Source organism: Geotrypetes seraphini, chromosome 2 (genome assembly GCF_902459505.1).
Source record: "Geotrypetes seraphini chromosome 2, aGeoSer1.1, whole genome shotgun sequence".
Lineage (NCBI taxonomy): Eukaryota > Metazoa > Chordata > Amphibia > Gymnophiona > Dermophiidae > Geotrypetes > Geotrypetes seraphini.
Window position 1 is genome coordinate 42,826,668 of NC_047085.1, and position 26,986 is coordinate 42,853,653.

Below are 26,986 nucleotides of genomic sequence, written 5' to 3' on the forward strand. Positions count from 1 at the left end.
GAATTCTCTTGCACTATCTTCAGGTTGCTAATGACTTTCGGAAGTCAGATCATCTCTTTGTTCTATTTTCAGGACCGAGTAAAGGCCTGGTGGCCTCAAAAGCTTCAGTAGCTCGGTGGGTCTGAGAGGCTATTACTTCTACTTATTTGGTAGCAGGCAAATGGCTACCGGAAGCCCTCCATGCTCACTCGATCAGGGCAATGGCTATGTCCTGGTCTGAGTCCAGGGCTGGAGAGGGCTTCAATGGCTGGGAGGGTTTAGATGGGATGGAGTAGGTTTTAACAGAGATTTTGGCAGTTGGAACCCAAGCACAGTACCAGGTAGAGCTTTGGATTCTTGCCCAGAAATAGCTAAGAAAAAAAAAAAAAAAATTTAAATTGAATCAGGTTGGGCAGTCTGGATGGACCATTCGGGTCTTTATCTGCTGTCATCTACTATATTACTATGTAAGATTTGCAGGGCGGCCACTTGGTCCTCCTCTAGCAATTTCTCTAGACAGAGGCGTCTTTTGAGGTTTCTGTCATTGCAGAGGCTGTAACTTAGCCCCACCCAGTATGAATTGGCTTTGCTACATCCCACTGGTCTCTGGATTCATCTGCTGCCAGTGCTAAGGAATGTAAAATTATGTCCTACCTGTTAATTTTCTTTTCTTTAGATGCAGCAGATGAATCCAGAGCCCCACCCAGGCTAGATTCTGCGGTGTCCCCCTGCAGGGAGGGGAGAGTACTGGGGTTGGTTTTACATTGGCTATTGACTATTGTTCTTGTATGGGAAATTTTTCTTGAGCTGCAACTGCATTGTCCCGGATGCTTGGCAAGAGCAGTACTGATTGGCAAGAGGGAGTTCCTTCCAGATATACTCCTGAAAATCAAGGCTCTGTCTCCACCTGCTGGTAGGTATGTGCTATCCCACTGGTCTCTGGATTCATCTGCTGCGTCTAAAAGAAAGAAAATTAACCGGTAGGACATAATTTTACAATTTGTGTCTTCCCCTCCTTAGATTTTTTGATAGTTGGATATAAAATCATGTTAACATTTATGAAAAAAAAAACCCTGCATCCCCCTTCTCTTTTTCTAGTAAGGGTAAGAACGTGTGTATAGCAATGATGTCTAGATTGTGCATCAAACATGTCCACTTGCTCTGAGCCACAGCCATTGTGAGTAGGGTTTCTCTTCATATTTTCTTAAACTTTATGAATGAAGTGGTTGCTGTCCCCCTCCCTCTTTCCTGAAACTGAAATGGGATACAAGGCTGTATGAGAGCTTCAGATTAGAGAATGATACGGGGAAAAAAATTGTCCCTGTCACCGCCTCGTCCCCGCGACCACTGTCCCCGCAGCATCCATACAAGCCTGCAATATTTAGCTTATTCCTTCCTTATAAATCAGAGTTCTGGCTGCTGAACTAGAGAAAGAGATGTTCAGCGGGCAAGGCTTTGTTTATAAATTTTTATCAACACAACTAATATACTACTTTATCCTAAAGCAAAAAAAGAAAATAAATATACATTTTTTTTTCTACCTTTGTTGTCTGGTTTCTGTTTTTCTCATCTTCTCCTCATTCAATTCCTTCCATCCACTGTCTGCCTTCTCTCTGCGTCTTCCATTTGCTCTGTTACTGTGCCTCTCCCTTCCATCTCTCCCTCCACCCCACCTCCAATTAGTCTGGCACCCATCTTCTTCCCTCTGCTCCCCCCATAGTCTGGCATCTCTGTCTTTTTCCCTTCCAGCGGTTTCTCCCCACACTCTCTGTTCCCCATTTCCCTTCAGTGTCTTCTCCCCACACTCTCTGTTCCCCATTTCCCTTCAGCGTCTTCTCCCCACTCTCTCTTCACCATTTCCTTTCAGCGTCTGTTCCTCTCCACCCCCTTCAGTGTTTGTTCCTTTCCACCACCACCACCCATCCCTCTCGCTACCCCCATTCAACGTCTGTTCCTTTCCACCACCCTTCAGCACCCCTCACGCGGTCCGAGCATCTCCCTCCCTCTTACCTTTGTGGCGCATTTTACTTTAATGTGTAATTTTTTTCAAGCCGCCGGAGCCTGCCTGAAGCCGTCTGCGTCTGCAGGCGGAAGCTTCTCTCTGATGCGACATGATAGAGAATTACAAGATCATGAATGGCATAGAAAAAATGGAGAAGGACAGATTCTCCATACTCTTGACAACTACAAGAACGAGAGGGCATTTGGAAAAATTAAGAGGGACCAGATTCAGAACCAATGCTAGGAAGTTCTTCTTCACCCAAAGGGTGGTGGACACCTGGAATGCGCTTCCGGAGGGTGTGATAGGACAGAGTACGGTATTGGGGTTCAAGAAAGGATTAGATGATTTCCTGAAGGAAAAGGGGATAGAGGGATATAGATAGAGGATTACTATATAGGTCCTAGACCTGATGGGCCACCATATGAGCGGACTGCTGGGCGTGATGGACCTCTAGTCTGACCCAGCAGAGGCATTGCTTATGTGCTTATGTTACTATGCGTGTGATTTTATCACGTCACATCTGCGCATACTCTGAGGCCTTCCAGACATGGCCCAGAGCTTGGGGAAGAAGAAACGAGGTCTCTGTGTGGCGGGGCTGGGGCACAATGGGGCATGACTAGGGGGCAGAACGGGGTGTGGTCACATGGTCTCTTTTTTTAAAATGGAGAAATCTGGTAACCCTAATAAAGGCCAAATGGCCCATCCAGTCTGTGCATACGCAGCATCCACTGTCTCCTCCTCATTTGAAACATATCCCCTCTTTTATAAAGCTGCGCAGCAACAGCCCCAAAGCCCTTTAAATCTCTATGGGCTTCGGGGCCGTTACTGCGCGGCAGCCGCTAGCTCGACTTTATAAAAGAGGGGGATAGTTTCAAATAAGTAATCTTTTTTAAAATTTTTTTATTGAAATTTAACAAATTCAACAAGATAAACTCTTGCACAAGAAATACAGAAAGAAAATCAAAATAATTAAGGAAATCTTCAATTAACATAAAAATTGCTATCTTCCTTATACCCCAATAATAAGGAGGACAGATCTTGGTAAAGAGAAGAGAATCACATTTAAGACCCCAAAAGAAAAGGAAAAAGGCTTAATGGAAGGTCCCAATATCCAAAAGAGTGGTTCTTAATCTCTCCCAAACATTCACGTCACCAACTTCTTCATATCCAAGAATGTTCTCAGTTGTTCTGGTGCATAGAAGACGTATTTCATTCCCAAGTACTTAATCATACACTTGCATGGGTATGCCAAAAGTCAAATAAGTAATCTTGACATATTTCCTGTTGAAAAACACCTGTGAGTTGGACATCCTTTTTGGATGTTGTGACCCAAAAGTCCCTATTCTGATTTGGATTTATTTTTGAAAATCCCAACACGACTTTGTGCCAATGGCTTAGGTATGCCCTTAAGCTATTACAGAACTGGTATTAAGCACACCTCTTCAGGGTTCTTAAAATACAGTGATACCTTGGAATCCAAACTTAATCTGTTCCAGAACCCCGTTCGAGTTCCAAGACAATTTTTCCCATTGAAAATAATAGAAACTGGATTAATCCGTTCCTGGGTCCCACAAACTCAGATTTTAACAGGAAAAACACTGGATTTTAAGGTAAAATATTAACAAATATTCCAAAATAGCATTCAGATTCTGGGGCACAAACACACACATACAATGTGCAGGGCGTTCGGATTCCAAGACAAAATTTACTAAAAAAAAAAGTTTGGATTCCAAGTTGTTCGAGTTCTGGGGCGTTTGTATTCCGAGGTACCACTGTAAGGCACAATTTATGGAATTGCCACCATAATCTTGATCAGATGAATGTTCCATTTTGTAGTTTTCTACCCATGGTTTATTTGTTTGCAAGGTATGATTATGCAGTCTTTTTTTTTCTGTTATTTTTGCATGCTTTATTCAGTTTCTTCATTTTCAGGTGGCACTTCAAGAATATTCAAGTTGCTTGCTGCTCCTGCCTGCTTCTAATACTTCCATGAAAAGAGATGTGCAGGAGAGTCAAGCTCGCTGTTTACTTCACTTAGGAAGGCAAGAGGAAGCTTTAGGAATTGTACAGAAACTGGTCAGTATGTCCAATAGTCTTAAGAGAAAATGTGGACTGTTCTTGAACATGTTGAAATGTTTATGTTTTATTAACATTTGATATACCGCTTAAACATATTACAGATCTAAGCGGTTTCCAATAAAATACAGGTACTTAGAACTTCCCTTTCTGTCCCGAAGGCTCACAATAAAGACACAATGGCAAAGCAAAAAAAGAACCAACAAAACCTGCAGTGAAGATGCAGAGCAAAAACCAAACCAAAACTGCAGGGAAATGTACAAGGCATAGGAATTTATTAAAAATGACACAAATCTTAAACATAGATGACATATATAAAACAAAAACATAAGCTGCAATGGTGATATCCAAACAATTGGTCCTAATATCCTTGTAGACCTGACCCGACATGGTTTGTGTTTCGAAGAAACACTTCTTCTTCAGGGGTCCCAGATATTAGTACGTAGAATATCAAAAAACCAGATTGGATAAAATAACCAGAATCAAAAATACAGATATTAGGACCAGTTGAGGAAGAGCTAAACCAAGATGGAGGCTTGAGGTCTGCAGGGGAATGTCGGCGCGGTCTTTTAAGAATAATTTCTCTGCTGCTTAAAAGGTGAAGCGCAAATCAAAGCTTCAGGTTTTCCTGGAGGAGTCAGTGTTGCACAGACTGAGCCGGTGGATCTCTTTGTGGAGCAGGGAGCCCGTACGACACAACCGGCGGATTTTGCCTCAGCTGGAGTGAGCACGCAGGCTGAAGCGTACGAATTCTCCTTCGAGGGAGCCACACTGTTCCCAGATGAGCGGAACCCGCCTACTTGTCCTGTAACGTCGGAGGAGCTGCTGTTGGCTGAACTGACTCAGGACACTCTCTTGTTAATCCAACAGGGAGGATTGGTTGTCCCTGAACGGAGCTTCAGTTACCAACAGTGCAGTTAGCGGGGAGATTGGAACAAGCTCAAGGAATCCTGATGCCTATTTCAGCGATTGATACTGCAGCAAGAGATACTGTTGTTTCCATGATAGGGCCCAGAACTGAGCTTGCCCCTTTACGGAGACCTAAGGTCTTTAATATGGAGTCTCTCTGGGAGGCAATTTCTGGCCTACAAATGTCTTTGGGGAATCAGATAGAACAGTTATCTTTAAAGTGTACTACAATGCTTTCTGAAAACCTGGAATTGAAGACTAAAATAACCAGTTCGGAAAATAAATCGGATGATATAGAAACTAGGATAAAAACTTTGGAGACACAAGCTTTGACTTGGGTCAAAGATAGTGCAAGTTTGCATTTTAAACAAGAAATGATGGAGAATTCTATCAGGAAGTGTAATCTTTGGATTATTAACTTTCCAAAAAAATTTCCGACAACTGCACTAGCTATGTTTAAAAGATATTTGAATGAAGTTTTGAAAGTACCAGAGACCTCGCATCCCCCTCTCTCCAAAGTATATTATTTACCTAGACGAATTAAGTCTGAAAGTCCTAATCAACAGAACTTATCTGTTGATAGTTTGGACTAGTGCTGCCCGATTCAGAAAAAAAAAATTCGATTCAATTCAGCCTATTGAATCGATTTTCCGATTCGATTCAATTTTCCTGCCCAATTGAGTTGTTTTTTCCAAACATCCTGGTGGGTTTATTTTATAGCCTCTGCACCCCCTTTGCCCTCTCCTACCCACACTGGTCCTGTGGTGTAAACAAAATAAGCAAACAAAAATACTTTTCCTCTCTCTATTAAATCCTAGCTCACGTTTACGATCTGGAAGGATACACATTTCAAATCTGACATATTGTAATCACAAAACAGAAAATAAAATTATTTTTCCTACCTTTTGTTGTCTGGTCATTTTTCCAGTTGTGTTGGTCCCATGTTGGTCTGGTTGTCTTCTGATCAGGCTTTCCTTCTTTCTTCTTTCTCCGTGCTAACCATCTATCTTCCATCTCTGTCCTCCCCTTCTGTTTCCCTTTCCTCCCCTGGAGGTCTGGCATCTTTCCTTTTTTTCATTTCCATCCCCCCCCCCCCACCCCGCAGCTGCAGCGATGGACCCCACCACCCACAGATCCACCATCTCTCCTTTTCTCATCTACCCTTTCATCCAGCATCTCTCTTCTGTGTCCCTGTTTCTATGCTCCCTCCATGCCCAGCATCTTATCTCTCCCCATATCCAGCTTCTTCTTTCTCTCTTCCTTACCTCCTGTATCCCCTTCCCCAGGTACAGGCTTTCTCCTACTATTGCTCCTGCCATCCTGCACCTTGCCCACCTACTTTAGAACAGTATCTGTCCCTCTTGTACCCTTCCCCTTGTGGTCTTGCATTTCTCTCTCCCTCTCTCCATTAGTTCAGCACCTCTCCTCTGCTTTCCTCCTCCCTCTTTTTGATCTCTCTCTTCCCTTCACCTCAGGTCTGGCATCTCCCCTCTCTTACTCCTTCCTCCTCCTCCCTCTGCACAGGCCTGCCTCCCTGTCCTGAAGGCCTGCTCCCCACCACGAAGACCTGTTCCCCCCACGAAGGCCTGCTCCCCCCAGGAAGGCACTTTCTCCCTTCCTCCCCGCGCGAAGGCCTGCTCCCCTCCCCCCTCACAAAGGCACATTTTCTCCTCCTCCCTACCGCGAAGGCCTGCTCCTGCTGCGAAAGCCTGCTCCCCCCTGCTGTAAACGAATGCCTGCTCCCCCCGCCGCGAAGACACATTTTCTCCTCCCCCCACCGTGAACAAACGCCTTCTCCCTCTGCAGCCTGCACCTTCCCCGCTCTTACCTCCTTACCACTAATAGGGCAGCTTGCAGGCTCGCTGGTGTTAAAGTGATCCCTACAGCTGCCCGTGATCCTCAGCGGCACGTTTTCTCTGCCGCGATCCTGCCCCTGACGTCAGAGCAGGGGCAGGACGTAGCAGGAAGAACGTGCCGCTGAGGACCACGGGCAGCTGTAGGGATCGCTATAACACTAACGAGCCTGCAAGCTGCCCTATTAGCGGTAAGGAGGTAAGAGCGGGGAAGCTGGGGGAGGTAAGAGCAGGGAGGCAAGAGCGGACAAGCTGGGGGATGCCTTTCTGACCGACCCTCCCCCCTCAAGCAGGAGCAGCAGCGGATGGCCAGCAAGAGGCAGCGCTGCAGCTCCTGCTTTAGGAAGGCACGGGGGAAGGGTCGGCCATTGAAACGGGAGGCCAATTTTTTTTTTTTTTTTTAATTGAATTGATTCGAATCAATTCACCTGATTTGAATCGGCAGCACTAGTTTGGACGTATCTAATTTCCAGGAGAAGTCAGATGCAGAGGTCCAGGTTGCGGCTACACTATTGGTACAATTTACTCTAGACTCGGATAGGGAATAGATGCTCAAACTGTTTTTTCAAACATAAAGATGTTCCCTTTTTGTCCAATGTGATAAGAATGTATCCAGATGTATCTCGTCCTACCCAAAGGAGAAGAAAGCAGTTTTTGATTATGAGATCTCAGGTTCTTTGTTCTGAGGTACCCTTGTAAATGTGTTTTGGTATTTAAGGAAAACAGATATGTTTTTTATGAGCCACAGCAACTATCCAGATTTATTTCCGCGATAGTCTCATCTTTAGTTTACCTTATTTTCTTTATCTGATGTTAAATTTCAGCTCCTCTTCCATATATGGTGGACTAACTACAATCTGCAAATTTAAAGTATTGTTTCTTTTTTGGAATAACGAGTAGACAATGTAATACATTGTATTGATATGTTTTTCTATTGCAGACTGTTTTTCCTTTTTTTGACTTGTAAAATTGTCAATAGTTGAAAAATCATAAATAAAGAATTAAAAAAAACAAACAAACAAACATGGTAAGATTAATCAATTTTTCCTGGAAGTGTTTTAGAAGTACATTATGGTAGAAATGGAGTCAGAGAAATTTGTCAAAGAGATAAGTTTTGATTGACTTCCTAAAAGTTTGGTAAGAAAGAGTGTTTGAGATAAAGTTGGTTATTCCATTTGCCTGCTTGGAATGATAGTGTTCTATCGAGGAATCTCTTGTAGATACAGCCCTTCAAGGATGGGAAAGCAAACAAGTAGGCACTACGGCCCTGATTCTGCAAAGTGCGTCCTGATTGTAGGCAGCTGTAGGCATCCTACAGCTGTCTAATCAGCCAATCGGGAGGCACATTTTCTAAAACAATGCTCCCCAGGCAGGCCGCCTATTTTGAAGGCGCCTCTGGGAGCCTAGGGAGGCCCGTAAGCTCGCCTAAAGCTAGGCGGTAGCATTAGGCGAACCTAGGCGGCCCTACACATCTCCCTAGCAGAGCGGGAGACGCTTACAATGTAGGCTAGCAAAATGCTGGCCTACATGGTAAATAGACGTGGCTGCTATAATTAATCGCGGCAAGGTGCTCAACCCTTCCTGCCGACAGAACTGCCCTCCTTGAAGATCGCCGGCAGGGGGATACCCAACCCCTCCTACTGCCCCCCCCCCCACAATCCCCCAAACCCCCTATAGCGGGAGGGGTCTTAGGCACCTGGGCCAATCAGGCCCTAGGATCCTGTGGGTTGGGCAGGGGAGGGGCGAGCCCGCCTCATTTGGACGGAGGCGGGCCTGCCGGCCAGACGGTGCAAGGACCCATCCGGCCAACTTGCAGGTAAGCCCGAGGGGGGTTCTGGGGGGAGGGTTGTTGGGGGGGAGTCCGGCAGGAGGGGTTGGGCACCCTCCTGCCGGTGATCTTCAGGGGGGCCGTTGGGGGAGTCTAGCAGGAGGGGTTGGGCACCCTCCTGCCGGTGATCTTCAGGGGCGCCGTTGGGGGTTCCGGCAGAAGGGGTTGGGCACCCTCCTGCTGGCGATCTTCAGTGGGTCATTGGGGGGGTCCGGGGAGGGGGGTTGGGACATTTTGTTTGGGGGGTCATTGGAGGGGTCCAGCAGGAGGTGTTGGGTATCCTCCTGCCGGCGATTTTAGGGGGGCGGGTTCTGTCGGCAGGAGGTGTTAGGCACCCTTCTGCCGCGATTATCGGGGGTGGGGAGGGGAGATCCCTTGCCGCGATTAAGTATAGTGGCCGCGTCTAAACAAACCCAATTTTGTAACCGGCATCTGCAATATGGACGTCGGTTACAGAATTGAGTTTACTTTGGGAGGGTTTTGTTCCGATTCTGTATAGGATGCCCTCATGCTTCCTACAGTCCAGACATGAGTCCACCAGACTTCAACCTTTTTCCAAAGTTGAATCAACCTATGCGTGAATTTCGTTTTGCATCTCTGGAAGAGCTTTCTTCTTCCGGTACCCGAGCCATTCTGCAATTGAACAAAATGGATGGAATAATGAAGCTTCCTGGACGTTGGGACTTGGGCATTGCAAAGCAGGTTGACTATATTGAAGGATTGTAAAGAAATACTTGAAAAAAACCCAAACAAACATGTAAATTTTAAAACATAGTGTGCATTATTTATGAAATGACACTCATATATCAGGTCAATGGTGAATAAAAACTATATAAATGAAAACTTAATATGATATGAATGTCTGAAAAATAAGGTATTGTCATATCCGGTGGATGGCGCTCTCATGACAACAAAAAAAACTAGACAAACATGTATAATTAAAATTTTAAAAAGTACAACTTGAACAAAGATTACAGCCTGAAATGCTCCCTCGGATTATTTACTGTTCTGAGTTTTGAAGAAATCTCTCAGTGGAAAGCGATTTTCAAGTGATGAAGAATTATTTTCAAAGGGGTTAAAGTCATTGCAGGAAAAATGGATGAAGTGTATGGAGCTATAAGGGAGACTTTATTGAAAAATAAAACAATGTTTTGAAAATTCTTTTCTTTCCTACTGAGATATAAATTATATTGAACGCCCCTCGAATCGCATTTAGGATTGCTGTGGAGGAGTATATTACTGTTAGAGCAGTAATCCTCCATGGCCTTTCGGTATTAGATAGTATGGACTAAATTCACTAAGCAAATTGATCGGTTTGCGACCCGATTCACTAACCTGTGTACCAATCCGATTCTGATCCGTGTATGCAAATGAGGGGAAAGGCATGCAAAGTAGGCAGGGATGCGATTCACAAAAAAAAAAAAAAAAAGAGGGACACCGACTGGGCTGACCGATCCAAAATAAGCAACTGCTGAGGACCAGTCGCTCAGGTCCTATCCAACTGCCCTGCCTTCAGCTCTGATCTGCTGCCTGCCCCGATCTCCTGCTCTCGCCCCAAATCTCTCCTACCGCCCCGACTCTCCTGCCCTTCCCAGGTTTAGTAGGTACTTTCATGGTTCCAGAGGATTTAAGGCTAGATTCACTAACCTTCGATCTGTGTCCATTTGCATGCAGGCCTTTAGTGAATTTGTCGGCCTGCATGCAAACGGACACAGATCGAAGATTAGTGAATCTAGCCCTAAATCCTCTGGAACCATTAAAGTACCTACTGAACCTGAATGCAATTCATCTTGAGCTACTGAGAAAGGTGTGAGCTAAATCCAGTTCCTTTTGACTAGCCTTTGTGGGGAGAGTGTGGCACAGTAGTTAAAAGCTACAGCCTCGGAGGAAGTGACGTCATCGCCGTGGATGGGAGCTTGAGCTGAGAGCTCCGTTCGGGCCCGGCGTACTAACTATTTAAAGTTGTGTAAACGGCGCAATTTTTCTCTTCCCGGGTGGTGGTGAGGCGTGTGAAGGAACGGGGAACCCCATGGCAACGTGCAAAAAATTGCCCGGCGATAAACCCAGCCAGCGCACGATGGAGCAAGCGCTGGGCCGGGCTGCACGTGGCAGCGCGGGCCCGGAGACCAGTAGCGGGGAGGCGGCAAGATTGAGCGGCGCAATTGCGGCAGTCACCGATATGGTGGCAGAGCCCATGCAGGAATGTGCCTCGCCAGAACCGCTTACGAAAGCGGATATGCAGCGCTGGATTACGGAGGTAAAATCTGAAATATCGGCAGTGGCTGTACAAGTCCGGGAAGCGGTGCAGGAGCTGTGCACTGACCTGGTGGAGGTAGGCACAAGGGTGGAAGTGGTGGAGATGCGGCTGGAAAGCTGTGAGGAAAATGTGACTGGAGTGCAAAGATCTCTGGAAACTGCCTCTGCTGACTACCAACTCCTCATGGATAAGGTCGAGGACCTGGAGAACCGCACCCGGCGTAAAAACTTGAGGGTGCGGGGCCTACCGGATCTGCCAGAGAATAAAGATGTTCGTGCTACCACTATCAAGCTGATTCGCTGGCTTCTACAGGATAACAATCTAGAGCCGGGTCTTAAGCGTGCACACCGGGCTCTGGGACCCTGGACCACTGATCAACCCAAAGATATTGTGCTTTGCCTTCAGAGCTTTGTGCTTAAGGAGCAGATCTTCCGCAGAGCCCGGGAGTTGGGCACGGTTACTTGGGAAGGCCACCGGTTGGAGTTCTATCAGGACCTGGCTGCAGGCACGCTCCAGAAACGCCGGGCATTCAGGAAAGTGACAAAAGCTCTGCAGCGTAGCAATTTGCACTACCGCTGGACTTATCCTTTTGGGGTGGTCATTTCCATCAATGGAGTACACACTAAGGTTACCACCGTTCGGGAGGCCCGTGGTTTGCTGGAACAAGCGGGTATTGAGATCCCGGAGGAAGCTGTTCCTGCAGTGGGAGTGGTGTCCAACCGAGTGGGGACTCCCGCCTCCTCCCGATGGCAGAGAGTGGATCCAGGAGCGGACGGGGAGGCCGAGGGGGAGGACTCCCTCCTCGAGCTACTGCCTCTTCCTCGAGTGGCCCCCCATGAGGGTTGACTGACTGTGTTTGTTTTGTTCTTGTTTCTTCTGTACCCTTCATACTTCTGTGGGGTGTTTCTGGACTCACCCCTTGATGTGGTATTTCTGGGTCCTGAGTCTTGGGTGGGAGTCTTGTGGGGGCTGCCCATGGCCTGGTTTTGGGGTGTGGTGGGAGGGGGGGCCGGGAGGTTGCATCTGTGCTATGTGGGGATGCAGTGAAGTGTTTGGGGGGGAGTGAGAATTGTTGTTGGGGGGGCTTGTGGGGTTGGTAGGGTTTGCTTATGGGGATTGTTGCGAGCACTGTGTTGATAGTTAGCATTTGGTTGTGGGGTTTGAGTAAGGGGCCATGGGGATGGTTCACTTCCTTGTATGTTGGTGGGAGATCTGTGGACTCTCACTCTGGGGGAGGGGGGTGGAGGGATGGGGTGGTGGGGGGGAGAGGGGGATATGGGGACACATATGGAGGGGTTGGGTCTGCATTGTTCTTGTTTTATTTGGATTATGGAGGGGTTTAGGTTGGTTTCTTATAACATCCGGGGTCTTAATTCCCCCAACAAGAGACGGGCTTTTTATAGAGAACTGCTTCGTCTCCGGGCGGATGTCTGTTTTGTCCAGGAAACTCATCTACTTCAGTCCCATGAATCCCTGGTTAAAGATACTAGGTTCCCCCAGGCCTTTTGGGCCTCCCGGGTTGGTACTTCCAAGAGGGGAGGGGTGGGCATTCTCATTCGTAAGGGGATTCGTTGTGAAGTGCATAGGGTGGTGCGGGACCCTCAGGGTAGATATATAATGTTGGAGGCTCTGATTGAGGGGGTCTTGTACTCCCTGGTTAATATCTATGCCCCTAATGACGGTCAGGGGGCCTTCTTTCGTGAGTTGGTGCCTCAAATTCTCAGGTTTAAGGGGGGTGCCCTGGTTCTGGGTGGGGATTTCAATTTTACTGTGACCCCTCATTTGGATAATTCGGGGAGGATGGATCTGTATGGGAGAAAGGATCGCAAACTGTTGCGGGAGGCACTGACTACCCTTAATGTGGTGGATTGTTGGCGGTGGATGCATCCATCGGTCAGAGACTATACTTACTTTTCGGGGATTCATTCCTCTTACTCCAGAATTGATTGTGTATTTGTGGAGCGGGGATTGCTTCGTCGGGTGGAGTCAGCGGGGATTGAATCACTTATGTGGTCGGATCATGCTCCTGTTTGGTTACGGTTCGCGGGGGAGGGAGGTGGTTCGGGACAGAAATTCTGGCGTTTCAATGATAGTCTCCTCGATGACCCGGAGGTGGGAGCACAGATAGAGGGGTGGCTGCATGAATATTTGGATGTGAATGAGGAGTGTGGAGCATCGCTGGAAGCGGTTTGGGAGGGGTTAAAGGCTACCCTTAGGGGCAGATTGATTGCTCTGGCTTCTGCCCGGCAGCGTAAACGAAGGGAAGAGGCGGTGGCTTTGTTGATTCTGATTGGCCGGTTGGAGAGCTCACATAAGCGTAGCCCTTGGGATATAGAGTTGCGTGGGCGATTGTTTCAAGCCCGCCGTGATCTACAAGCTTTGGACTTGGAGTGTTTGCAACTTAATTTGCAGCTCCTACAACAGAGATATTTTGAGTTTTCCAATAAAGCTAGTCGACTGGTGGCCCATCGTTTGAAAGTGCGGCAGACGCGCAGTCAGATTCTATCGATTCGGGCGGCTTCTGGAGAATTGTTGCAGAAAGAGGATGCTATTCGTGCACGTTTTGTGGAGTTTTACTCCCATCTTTATACTCCAGGACCTGGATGACTATTTAACTTCGGCGGCGATGCCCAAGATTGCGCAAGATGATGTGGCGCGGTTGGACCGTCCTCTCACGCTGGTTGAGGCGCGGGGAGCGCTGCGCTCTATGAAGCTTGGTAAATCGCCTGGGCTGGATGGCTTTACTGTTCGGTACTATAAACGCTTTCAGGATCTTTTGCTGCCTCCTTTGTTGCGCTTTCTTAATTCTTTGCAAGAGAATAGTGCCCTTCCCTTCTTCATGCGATTGGCGGGTGTTACAGTGTTAAGAACATAAGAACATAAGAAATGCCTCTGCTGGGTCAGACCCGAGGTCCATCGTGCCCAGCAGTTCGCTCACGCGGCGGCCTAACAGGTCCAGGACCTGTGCAGTAATCTTCTATCTATACCCCTCTATCCCCATTTCCAGTAGGAATTTGTCCAATCCTTTCTTGAACCCCAGTACCGTACTCTGCCTTATAACGTCCTCTGGAAGCGCATTCCAGGTGTCCACCACACATTGGGTAAAGAAGAACTTCCTAGCATTTGTTTTGAATCTGTCCCCTTTCAACTTTTCCGAATGCCCTCTTGTTCTCTTATTTTTCGAAAGTTCAAAGAATCTGTCCCTCTCTACTCTCTCTATGCCCTTCATGATCTTGTAAGTCTCTATCATATCCCCTCTAAGTCTCCTCTTCTCCAGGGAAAAGAGACCCAGCTTCTCCAATCTCTCAGAATATGACAGGTTTTCCATACCTATTATCAGACGTGTTGCTCTCCTTTGAACCCTCTCGACTAATGCCATATCCTTCTTAAGATACGGCGACCAATATTGGACGCAGTACTCCAAATGCGGGCGCACCATCGCCCGATACAACGGCAGGATAACTTCTTTCGTTCTGGCTGTAATACCCTTTTTGATTATACCAAGCATTCTATTCTCTCTCTTAGCGGCCGCTGCACACTGTGCCGACGGCTTCATTGTCATGTCCACCATTACCCCCAAGTCCCTTTCCTGGGTACTCTTATTCAATAACATCCCTCCCATTGTATAGTTGTACCTTGAGTTTCTAAGGAGGGGAAGGATCCCCTTCAGTGTGCTTCCTATAGGCCGATTTCGCTGTTGGGGGTTGATACTAAGATCTTTACGCGGATTTTGGCGGATAGATTGATGAGCTGGATTCCCCGGTTGATCCATCCAGATCAGTCGGGTTTTGTAGTGGGTAGGCAGGTGGGTGATAATACTCGTCGGGTCTGTAACTTGTTTGAACGGGCTAGGGGGGGGGGGGGGGCGGGAAACGGTGTTTTTATCTATCGACGCTGAGAAGGCTTTTGATAGGGTCTCCTGGACTTTTTTGTTTAGGGTCTTGGATTCTGTGGGTTTGGGTCCGCACATGCTGGACTGGATTAGGGTTCTTTATACTAGTCCTCTCGGTTGTATTAAGGTAAATGGGAGTTATTCGGAGACTTTTTCTCTAGCGTGGGGAACTCGTCAGGGGTGCCCTCTCTCCCCGCTCCTCTTTGCCCTGACGGTAGAACCCCTGGCGCAGCGGGTGCGAATGAATCGGGATATTCGGGGGGTTACTGTGCCGGGAGGTGACTATAAGTTGGCACTGTTTGCGAATGATCTCTTGTTTACAGTGGAGGAACCTGAGATTTCTTTGCCAGCTATATTACGGGAGTTGGATGATTTCGGTAAGGTGTCGGGATTTCGCGTTAATGTGGGGAAATCTGAGCTCCTTAATATTAACTTGCCCCTAGACAGAGTGACTTACCTTTGGGACTGGTTCCCATTTCGGTGGGTACAGCATTCTCTACGTTACCTCGGGGTTTATTTTGGACCGCCGGGAGTGGATCTCTATGATCTTAATTTCCCTCCGCTTTTTCGTCGCATTCGCCAGGATTTGGTTGGTTGGAAAGATCAGTACTTCTCATGGTTGGGTAGGGTGGAAATTGTGAAGATGATGATCTTACCTCGTCTCTTGTTTTTATTTCAGGTGTTGCCACTCTTTGTGAGCAGGAGCACATTGGAGGGGATTCAACGGCATATTTTTTATTTTATTTGGGCCGGTCGGCGACCAAGAGTGAGCAGGAAGGTCTTATGTATGGGGAGGAGTGACGGGGGGCTGGGGGTTCCCAATGTGGTAAAATATTATCAGGCTGCTCAGCTGCGTGCCCTGTTAGAGTGGAAGACGCAGGTACCGAAACCGTGGGTGGAGATGGAGCAGAGTTTAACTGGTGGGGTGCCTTTGTTACATCGGCCTTGGTTGCCTGGCAGGGTGCGGCCTGCGGGTGAGTTGTCTTCCATTGGCACTTCTTTCAGGGTTTGGAATCAGACCCGAGGTGGTCTATTGTTGGGCAGACGCCATTCCTGGTATACCCCGTTGAGACATAATCCGGCTTTTCTACCGGGCAGGGGGGAGGGAGTTTTTGCTACTTGGGAGTCTCGTGGCTTGGTTTGTGTGGGTCAATTGTGGGATCCGGTTTTGGGCCGGATTCGACCCTTTGCAGAGCTCAGGGGCAAGTTTGGCTTTGGGGTCCGAGATCTGTTTCCTTACCTACAAGTTGTTCATTATATCCGGACCTCGGGCCTTCTGGGGGACTTGGGGGGGTAGGACCCCCTTTGAGCTGTTGTTGGGTCCGGTACTTCGGAAGGGAGCTCTGTCTGCTATATATAGGTGCCTTAATTGTCAGAGGGCCCCGCATCCCTATATGGTGGCTTGGGAGGGAGATTGGGGTTCTGCTATTTCCTGGGATACCTGGGGGGACATCTGGAAAGAGGTTTCCTCGGCGGGTATTGCTGCTTTGTTGATTGAGAATGGTTATAAGGTCCTCTTTCGTTGGTACTATACTCCTCAGGCTGTGGCTCGTTGGCAGGGGGGTGCGAGTGTTCTTTGCTGGAGGGGCTGTGGGGAGGCGGGTACCTATCTTCATATGTGGTGGCAGTGTGGGCGGGTGCGTGGGTTCTGGACTGGGGTTTTCTCTCGGGTGTCCCAGATCCTTGATTTCCAGATTCCGGTTGATTGGCGACATGCCCTATTATTCTGGCACCAATTAGACCTAGCCTGGGGAGATTCTTTGTTTTGTAAGTTGGCTTTCACTGCTGCCAGGTTGGCTTTAGCCTCCTTATGGAACCAAGTGCTCCCTCCCACATGGGCAATGGTGGAGCAGCGCTTGCTTACCTGGCAACTTCTTTACCACTTAACGGCCTTACGGCATGGCAAACAACATGGCTATGCTCGTATTTGGCGTCAGTTTCGGGCTTCTGTGGGGGTTTGTGGTAGGGGGGGAACGGGGCTTTGAGTTGAGGTTGGGGCTGGACTGGGGGAGCTTGGATTGGGGGGACCCTATTACCTTATTCCCCTTCCATTCTTTTCTTTGTATGGGGTTGGATGGTTCTCGACCCTATCGGGTGCTGTAGGTATTGTGTTTCGTCCCTGGGGGGAGGGAGGGGGGGGTTTGGGTTGTGTTACTGGTGGGTATTGTAGTTTGCTATTGTTAGTGTGTCGAGATTGCACATGTTTTTCTTGTTGGCAGCACGTTTGATGGCAGAGTATTGTTCTTTGAGTTATTGTTGCTGCATCTTACATGTGTATCTTGTACTTGGTGTATATCTCAATAAAAGCTTTTATTAAAAAAAAAAAAAGCTACAGCCTCAGCACCCTGAAGTTGTGGGTTCAAACCCACGCTGCTCCTTGTAACCCTGGGCAAGTCACTTAATCCCCCCATTGCCCCAGGAACATTAGATAGATTATGAGCCTTCCTGGACAGACAGGGAAAAATGCTTGAGTACCTGAATAAATTCATGTAAACCGTTCTGAGCTCCCCTGGGAGAATAGCAAATTGAATAAATAAATAAATGTGCAGGAAAGTAGAAAGCTCCTCAGTGTTTGGTTTTTCTTTCAGTGTTACTTTTCTATCAGTATTTTTTCTTAATCTGTCCCAAAAGGCTCTGAGCACTATTCCCAAAAAAATTCCCAGCCTGAGCCAAGAAATCAACCTAGGTAGTATAGGACATTAATTTTTTAGGTCACTTGCCTTTGTCTCCACAGCAAATACTGTATAAACAAAATAGTACAGACCTGACTTGTAGAACCCTCAACCAATCAGGTTTACAGATTGTGCACACTGAATATTCATAGATAAATTTGCATGCCCTGCTCCCATTGCATGCACATTTCTCTCATGCATATTCATTGTGGATAGCCTGCCTCAAGACAGGTTTGGGATCCACCGGTATAGCCATATTGGTAATTCAGCAAATTATAGAAAATAATTTTGTTTCTTTAAAATATCTTGACTATTTATTTTTCCTTTTAGAGAAACAGAGCCACAAACATTGATCATTTTACAGCAGTGCTTAATCTCCAGATTGCTATACATAGCAGTCTGTCAAAGTGGCAGAAGGCCATCTCCTGCCTGCAACAGTTGGTTTCTTTACATCCTTTTAATCCATGTCACTGGAAGAAACTTGCGGAAGCATACATCCACCTTGCACAGACTGTCTCTGCCTCTTCTGTCCAGCAGGCCCCAAGTAAAGACCTCAGAAATTCTGGAGGCTCATTAATACAGTGTCACAAAGCAGCAACTATGAGGGAGCAGTCCTGCACTGATTATTCTGCAAAGCAAAATGGCAGGATAACATTATTCCTTAGTGATGACCAAACCAGAGAGAAGAAAGATTTCAGTGGCATTGCACATGATAGAACAAAGCCTCTTGCATTTGGATCACAAATACAGGAGAATAGAAAAGAACTAGAGTTAACTGCATATGCTTCATTTGTGAGATCTAGGTAAGTACACAACTGCAATAATATGAAACTCTTACCTTTGAGCATATAAGCAATTGGCCATATGAATGAAGGCATAAAAGGTTTTATTTTATAAGAGGGATGTTTAGGTGAGAAGTCCAAAAAGGTGTCACTTTTCAGCCTTTTTTACACAGGCAACCTAGACAGCTATGTGTCTTTTTATAAAATAGGCTCCCAATAGCATACAAATTCTGGTTGGCCCAGGCGCCTAAGGTCCCTCCTGTGGGCGGGGCCTTTGGTGCATGATCCAATCAGGCCCTAAGGCCGCCATTCTACAGATGGCGGGCCTGCCAGGTGGACGGGCTTGGAACCCGTCCAACCGGCCAATTTCTTTTAGGTAAGGAGGGGTGTCGGGGGTGGGGGTAGGGTATCGCGGGGTCAGCGGTGGGTGTCGTGGGGTCGGTGGTTGGGAGGGGTTCAGGGGGGCCAATCGGGGGTTCGGGGGGGGTGTCATGGGCAGGAGAGCCTGGGATCACTCCTGCCCGTTCCTTAGTGGGGGTGGGGTTGGGAGTGGGGGGAGCGCCGGGGCAGGAGGGGTTGGGCTCCCTCCTGCCCGGATGGTATCGGGGGGGGGGTTTCGCCGGGGCAGGAGGGGTTGGGCTCCCTCCTGCCTGATCTGATTGGGGGGGTGGGGGGACTGGCCCCTCCTTCGCCTAAAAGGTCTGGTTTTGGACGTTTGGGACTTAAGCTGTTTTTTGGGTTGATAATGTGTTGTAAGTGTAGACGTAGTGGTGGTCTGGGTATTTAAACAGCTGAAAGTAGAGGTAGGCCATTCTCAAAAAAACCCTCATTTTGGACGCTTTTTTTGAGAATGGACATTTTCCCTGCTTCTACTTTAAACGTTTAGGGCCTAGGCCAAAAGGGGACTTAGACGTTTTTTTTTTATTATGCCCCTCCATGGCTTCAGCAATAAATAGAATTAACACATGAATAATTGTGTTTTCAAAATTTTCTTAAAATTCAGTCTCCCATTGCAAAATCGCAGAATACCAGGCAGCGCATTCCAAAGATTGGCACCTGCTAAAGACAGCATTTTTGCCCCATTCCTAACATGAGAGACTAACATCTTACCACATGTGCATACTTGATCTTGGTTTGTCCTTCTATTTTCAGGGCACAGACCATTGAAATCTGCCCATTATTGAAGCTCCATTCCAGCTCTTCCAATCTCTTTAGCCACAATCAGGGCATAGACCGGAGAAGTATTCCCAGCACTGGCCTATCTGAACAGCCATGATCAGGGCACAGATTGTATGGCACAGACTGTAGAAGTCTGCCCAGTACTAGCCTTGTTCTCCAACTCCTGAAGCTGAATCTGTCAAACCATGATCAGGACATAAACCATAGTAGTCTGCCCACCACTGGCTTTGCCTCTTAATCACTGGTGTTGCCATCTAACCACTACTAAGCTTGTTTGGTTCCATGCCTTCCATACAGGATTCCTTTGTGTTTATCCTACACATTTCTGTTACCATTTTCATTTCTATCGTCTCCTGTGGGAGGGCATCTACCACCCTCTCCATTAAAAAATACTTCTTGATATTATTCCTAAATGCATGTCATCTAATTCTACCATCTTCTTTCCTCTGGAAAAGGTTTGTTTGTAGATTAATACTTTTCAAATATTTGAGTGTCTGTATCATATCTCTCCTTTCCTCCAAGGTGTACATCTTGTAGTGCAAACCCCATACTATATTCATTGCTTTTCTCTGAACCACTTTGAGTCCTTAGCAAGATGCGGCCTCCAATATTGAACAAAGTACTCCAAGTTTGATCTCACCAATGACATATACTGTATAGGAAATAGGCAAGCAGAAGAGCCCCTTGCCTTGGGCTATAAACAAAACAGCACGGAAAGACAAGGGGGCTGTCTTTACAACCAAAAATGTTTTTATTGGAAACAGCAGGTCCCAACAAGGATCCCAGATTCAGTGTGTGGAAGACACCTTCTTCAGGGTACACTTTGTTGAAATGATGCAGATTCAAAATAGCTGCTTGAGCAGTAAAAACTATGCTGTGCTAGAACGCTGTGAAAGCAAAATACTCATTTTAGTCAGAATTTTCTGATGCTTTTTTTTTAACACATAGATACCTATAGGACTCATTTTCAAAACACAGACATGCAAAGTACCACAGATTACTGTGTCAAAGTGCTTTGAAAATGAGCCTCTTGTATCTTTATAAAATAACCTGAAAATAGGTACCTACTTGGCCTTCTGACTTAGGTGACCAGTTATAAAATTACCCTTGATGTTCCATCAGTATCTATTTCCTTAGTTCTTGTTTTCTAAGAGCCTCAGTGTATCAATCTTAATTTTGAATTAATATTTTTAATAAAGATCTTGTATTATTTAATTTTATTCCAGAATATTTTCTTGTGAGTAAGCACACTTTTAATATAGAATACCTATATCATTGCAGTCTGAGCACAAGCTGATGCTGATCCATCTGACCTTCAAGAGTCAGAAAATTCATAAACCTCGTCACCTTCTCATATGCAATATCCTTCTTTAAAAATAGCTAAAATAAAAACCGATGTGCATACTATATTAAACGCTAGAGGACACCTATAGTAACAGGAATTGAGAGCCAAGAATATTGCTGATTTGATATTTTACTCCCTCTTTTACGAAACTGTGATAGCAGTTTCTAGCACGGGGAGCCACACCGAATGGCCCGTGCTGCTCCCGACGCTCATAGGAACTCAATGAGGGTCGGGAGCAGCACAGACCATTCAGCGCGGCTCCCCCACGCAGTTTCGTAAAAGGAGGCCTTAGGGCTTCTTTTACTAAGCTGCGGTAGCGTTTTTACCGCGCGCTGCAGATTAGCGCGTGCTGCCCCCCGCTACTTGGAAAAACTAACGCTAGCTCAATTGAAGCGTTAGCGTCTAGCGCGTGCGGCATTGCAGCGTGCGCTAAAATGGCTAACACAGCTTAGTAAAAGAAGCCTTTCGTGTTTATTCAAATTGATACGCAGTCACATTTCTTCATAAAATTACTTTTGTATGTTTTTTCTAGGACTGAATTTTGATCAAAATTTTAATCACATGATTAAAGGTATTTTTTCCCCCATTGCATCTCTTTATGACCCTAGGCCATTAATCACACAATTAAAGGTATGTTATTTATTTATTTTTGTCTCCACTGCAGCTTTTTGTGACTAGGCAAGTCACTTAACCCTCCATTGCCAATAGTCACAAGGAGCTGCAGTGGGAAAAAAAGAAATAACATACTTTTAATTGCGTAATTAGTTGCAGTTACAGATTTTAATCTAAATGCAACCCTAAAAAATTAAAGATTTAAAAGTAATGAAAAGTTAAGAAAAGCAATTGCACATTGCCTAAAACATCTTGACAACTGATCCACTTATCTCTTTCCTCTCAATAGCGACCTACTGTCCTTTTGATCACTTTTCTCCTCAACAATGAATTTCTTGTCTAATTACTTCTCTTTCCTCTTCCCCTCTTGAAGTCAGTCAATTTGTACCTTTGCTTAATCTTTTGTAAACCGCATAGAACTTCACAGTATTGCGGTATATAAGCTGTTATTATTATTATTATTATTGCTAAATTGCAAATTAAAAGAATCTAAAACAGCATGCAGAATGACTATAAACAGCCTTACAGTTTTCACAGCCTACTTCAGAAAAGCAAGTCTACCATTTTCACAAGGACTTTCTATTCCCAGGCTCTTACTGCAGCTTATGCAGTCTCAGCAGGCTTCCTTCGTTTTGGAGAACAACATAAAGACTCAGCAGGAAATTGAAGAAAAATTAAAAAGCTTTGCATTAGATGAAGAAACATTGAGCTGGATTACGGAGGTGAATGTGCACTCATATTTTTCAGTTTGTGTGGGTTTGTGTAGCACTTTCAGTTTAAATGTTAGTTTGGTTAGAATAAATAAATGTTTTAAGTTACTGATGTGCTCAGTTTTAATTTTGAAGATTCTCAAAAGCAGTTGCATATGTAACCTTTCTTTTATTTAATGAAATTATATTTGAACATACAGTTCAGTAAATAGTTTCCTTTGTTCTCTCTTTGAAGGCTTGCTCCCTTTTTCCTTTTAGTCCTTTTATTTTTTTGGGGGGGTGGGGACCTGGCTGTTTCCTCCTGTTTATTTGGGCTTTCAATACACAGGGGAAGTAATCAATGGGGTGTGCCAGTTAAGATGGGTTATTTTACTGTTTGCAATGATTTCTATTAACTAGGGAGTTCTTTTAATAAAGGGCGTTAAGTACTTAGGAGAGAATTCTATAAATGGTGCCCAAAGTTAGGCACAGGGAAGATTCGTGCTAAACTAGTATTCATAAGAACATAAGAATTGCCACTGCTGGGTAAGGGCCACTGCTCACGCGGTGGCCCTTAGGTCAAAGACCAGTGCCCTATTTGAGTCTAGCCTTACCTGCATATGTTCTGGTCCAGCAGGAACTTATCTAACCTTTTCTTGAATCCCTGAAGGGTGCTTTCCCCTATAACAGCCTCCGGAAGAGCATTCCAGATTTCTACCACTCTCTGGGTGAAGAAGAACTTCCTTACGTTTGTACGTAATCTATCCCTTTTTAACTTTATTGAGTGTCCTCTTGTTCTCTTCACCTTGGAGAGGGTGAACAATCTCTTTCTCTACTAAGTCAATTCCCTTCAATATCTTGAATGTTTCGATCATGTCCCCTCTCAGTTTCCTCTTTTCAAGGAGAAGAGGCCCAGTTTCTTTAGCCTCTCATTGTACTGCAACTCCTCCAGTCCCTTGACCATTTTTGTCGCTCTTCTCTGGACCCTTTCGAGTAGTACTATGTCCTTTTTCGTGTACGGCGACCATTGTTGGACGCAGTATTCCAGGTGAGAGCATACCATGGCCTAATACTGCGGCATGATAAACTTCTTAGATCTGTTTGTTATCCCTTTCTTAATCATTCCTTAGCATTCTGTATGCAAAGGGTGCTCTATGCAGAGTGTCCTGCTCTTTGGCTGGTGTAAGTGCAGGCATCTAAATGTAAGGCGTGTCAATACCAGGTTATTCTAGTATTCTGTAATGGAATCGAGGAGCCCCTTTTATAAAGCAGCGGTAATGAGTCCCGGCGCGGCAAATGTGATGCAACTTGTAGGAATTGAATGGGTTGCGTTGCATTTGACATGCAGGAATCATTTCTGCAGCTTTGTAAAAGGGGCCCTAGATTCCTTTATGAAATAGCTTTCAATGGCACAACTTGGGGTGCTTAAATTAGGGGCTCCTGTTACAAAGGTGCACTAAGCATTTTAGCGGGGGCTAAATCAATGCGTGCGCTAACCGCTAACACGTCCATAGGATAACATGCACGCGTTAAAAAGCATAGCACACCTTTGTAAACGAGGGGGCAAGTTGCTGCTATAGCACCACTGAATATACGAATGATTTGAAAACAGAATTGGTTTTTTAAAAAAATCTTTATTTTTTAAAATATTTATAACATAAACACAATCAATGGCATGATAAACTAGTAACCACATACCAATTGGAACATTATATATCATAGAGAATAGAGTATCTCGGTTCAAGTGATCTGAAATTCTGATAATAGAAGAGGCAGCAATACAAAGTTCCACTTTAAAGAGTACCATTTTCCAAAGGAATTTTATTAAACATTGGGCTCATTGTTTTCAAATTCTGTTTTCTTTCATAGCTCTTAAGTTATTGATTTAAGAATTGATGTTGATTTTTTTTTTTTTTTAATTTCTTTTAGATCATGGGGGAGGATCTTACGCCAGAAAGAATGAAAGAAGAAATCCAGGTGGAGGGGCAATGCGGAGGATGTACTGTACTACCGGCCTCTGTAATTATATCAGATGTAGAATTCACCAACAGATGGTTCAGGAAAACAAAAGATGGTTTCTCCCACTGTGCAACGTCTCTTGGTCAAACACAGACACCAGAATCTAGGTCAAGCTGCAAGCCAGACTAAAGAAAATCGCTTGGTTTGCTGAAATCTGATTTATGAACATGATGTCACTTCAAATGGAGGCTTGAAACTAAAACTCTTTGCTGTTTCAGAAGTGATACGTGAGCACTTCAGTTTGGTTTTAGCCAGATTAGCATTGCTGAGCTGGTTGGCTAAATCATCATGTTGAACGTCACACATGCCATTCTTGCTTGTGGTATTCTTTTGCAGTTACTGGAAGCTTCTCAGCATAATTAATAGAGACATTCCTTCAAAAAAAAAGTCACAATCTTCACTGTCCTATAAGTGCAGACCATTCATACTCTTCACTGAGAGTATTCTTGGAAAGTAATTTCATAACATGATGCCTGGGTAGAAAACGTACATTGGCGTATCTGTTGTGCTTATTTTACAAAGTCAATAAGCTGTTTTGTATATTTGTATAGCATTATTTAAAGAAATGAGTTACATATATTGGGGAAAATATTGAGCCCATACTAATAACTAACATATAAGCTGTTTCCAGCCACAGGTTGACAAATATTCAGTGTCAGGCTATAGATGGCTTCCAGCTTTGAATAACTTATTATGTCTGCTGATGTAGAAGTTTAACCAGGGATATCAGATAAGTGCTGGCTTTTTCTGTGCAGTTTATAATACAACACTTAATATCAAAGGTTTTTTTGGCCTAAGAGTACAGTACTGTGGTCTGTCTCTTTTACTGAGGCCTTTTTCCTCCATAAAGAATATTTACTGCTTATTTTTGACCAATAAGACTATTATATTGTACTAGTGTTTAAGCCCGTTACATTAACAGGTGCTAGTAAAGCCTCCTTTCCTCACATGTCCCCTATTTTCAGCCCCAGCTCCAGCTCCAAACCCATTTTTACCCCCCCGGCCCCCTTCTCCCATATTTTCCCTTTCAGCCCCAGCCCCTTTTCTCACCAGCAGCATTTCCCTCCCCCACCCCACTTCCCTGTGTAGTAGCAGCAGCATTTCCCTCCCTCACCCCACTTCCCTGTGCAACAGCACCTCTTCCATGCTCCCCCTGTCCCTCTTACCTGCTCCCCCTGTCCCTCTTCCCTGCTCCTCCGGTCCCACTTTCCTGCTCCCCCGATCCAGCATCACCTCTTCCCTGCTCCCCCGATCCAGCAGCACCTCTTCCCTTCTCCCCCTGTTCCTCTTCCCTTCTCCCCTGGTCCAGCAGCACCCCTTACCTGCTCCCCTGGGTCCTGCTCCCCCTGTCCCAATTCCTTGCTCCTCCTGATCCAGTAGCACCTCTTCCCTGCTCCCCCGGTCCAGCAGCACCCCTTACCTGCTCCCTCGGGTCCTGCTCCCCCTGTCCCTCTTCCTTGCTCCCCCCGGTCCAGTAGCACCTCTTCACTGCTCCCCCTGTCCCTCTTCCTTGCTCCCCCGGTCCCTTCCCTATTACAATATTTATATGCATTATTAGTATATTTGAAACAGAAGCTATTGTGTACACTATATTTATAGAATTGTAATTAAATGAAAGCACGTGGCGGCTGTGATGAGTACAGAAATGCACAGAAAAATAGATATGTGGTCTCCCATTGTTCATTATGTATTAGCTATAATTTTTGCTAACATTTTAAGAAATTTAGAGATAATTCAGATAATTGGGCATCTCTTTGCTTTTTATGGATGATAGCTATTGTAGAATTAGAAAATAGTGAGACCCTACTTTTATCACTTCTTTGCAATGGTTCAACATAGCCTCTGAAAAGCACGCGATAGATATGCATACAATGGAGTTAGTACATGCAGGTTTCTTATGCATATTCATTGTGGGTATCCTGATACTCTGACTTGCTGGGTCCTAGGTTGAGAATATCTGCTCTGGAGATGGTCTGTGTGATTACTGGTAATATGCTTACCAGTTTATGAAGAGGCTTTGTCAGTAATTTATTTGTAAAATAATTTAACCGGGAGCTCTTATTCAGAAAGAAAAGGCTGCACAATTATTTTCTTTTAAATTTTAGCAAGTATTATGACCCATACATATGAATTAAATATACAAAGATTAATAGGCTCCCTTGAGTGCATCAGTCACCAAATGGTAGTGGAATGTGCTGCAGATACAGGTCTTTTCTGGATAGGATGCTAACATTTCAAGCAAGTAAACAACAGTCCTGGTTAGGCAATATATTAGTGGAACAATGCAATCTTACTGCGCATTTCTAAAAGAGATTAAGACTGTACTATTTGATAAATTTATTTCTTAACTAAAGTTTTATTCATAACAAAAATTTTATACTGTATATACTCTAGGTAAATATGTTGTATTTTTGCTACCAATATTTTGTACTTCGCTGATTGTCCAGTTTCTCTTCTGTGTAAACCGCCTAGAAGTCGTTCGATTATTGGCAGTATAGAAGAATAAAGTTATGTTATGTTATTTCTTCCCTGGTCCAGCAGCACCCCTTCCCTTCTCCCCCTGCCCCTCTTCCCTTCTCCCCTGGTCCAGCAGCACCCCTTACCTGCTCCCCCGGGTCCTGCTCCCCCTGTCCCTCTTCCTTGCTCCCCTGGTCCAGCAGCACCTCTTCCCTTCTCCCCCTATCCCTCTTCCCTTCTCCCCTGGTCCAGCAGCACCCCTTACCTGCTCCCCTTGGTCCTGCTCTCCCTGTCCCTCTTCCTTGCTCCCCCCAGTCCAGTAGCACCTCTTCCCTTCTCCCCCTGTCCCTCTTCCCTTCTCCCCTGGTCCAACAGCACCCCTTACCTGCTCCCTCGGGTCCTGCTCCCCCTTCCTTGCTCCCCCCAGTCCAGTAG

The 26,986-nt window shown here is 45.6% G+C and overlaps 1 protein-coding gene across 1 annotated transcript in view; it reads left to right on the forward strand.

The window, feature by feature from the left end:
- The window catches only part of C2H8orf76 (chromosome 2 C8orf76 homolog), a 36,851-nt gene extending 11,761 nt beyond the window's left edge, over nucleotides 1–25,090 (forward strand). Inside the window, exons 3-6 of the mRNA XM_033929478.1 lie at nucleotides 3,914–4,057; nucleotides 17,799–18,271; nucleotides 21,976–22,108; nucleotides 24,005–25,090. Coding sequence (XP_033785369.1) covers nucleotides 3,914–4,057; nucleotides 17,799–18,271; nucleotides 21,976–22,108; nucleotides 24,005–24,223 — 969 coding nt within the window. The 3' untranslated portion in view covers nucleotides 24,224–25,090. The remainder of the gene's footprint in view (nucleotides 1–3,913; nucleotides 4,058–17,798; nucleotides 18,272–21,975; nucleotides 22,109–24,004) is intronic.
- The last annotated feature ends 1,896 nt before the right edge of the window (nucleotides 25,091–26,986 follow it).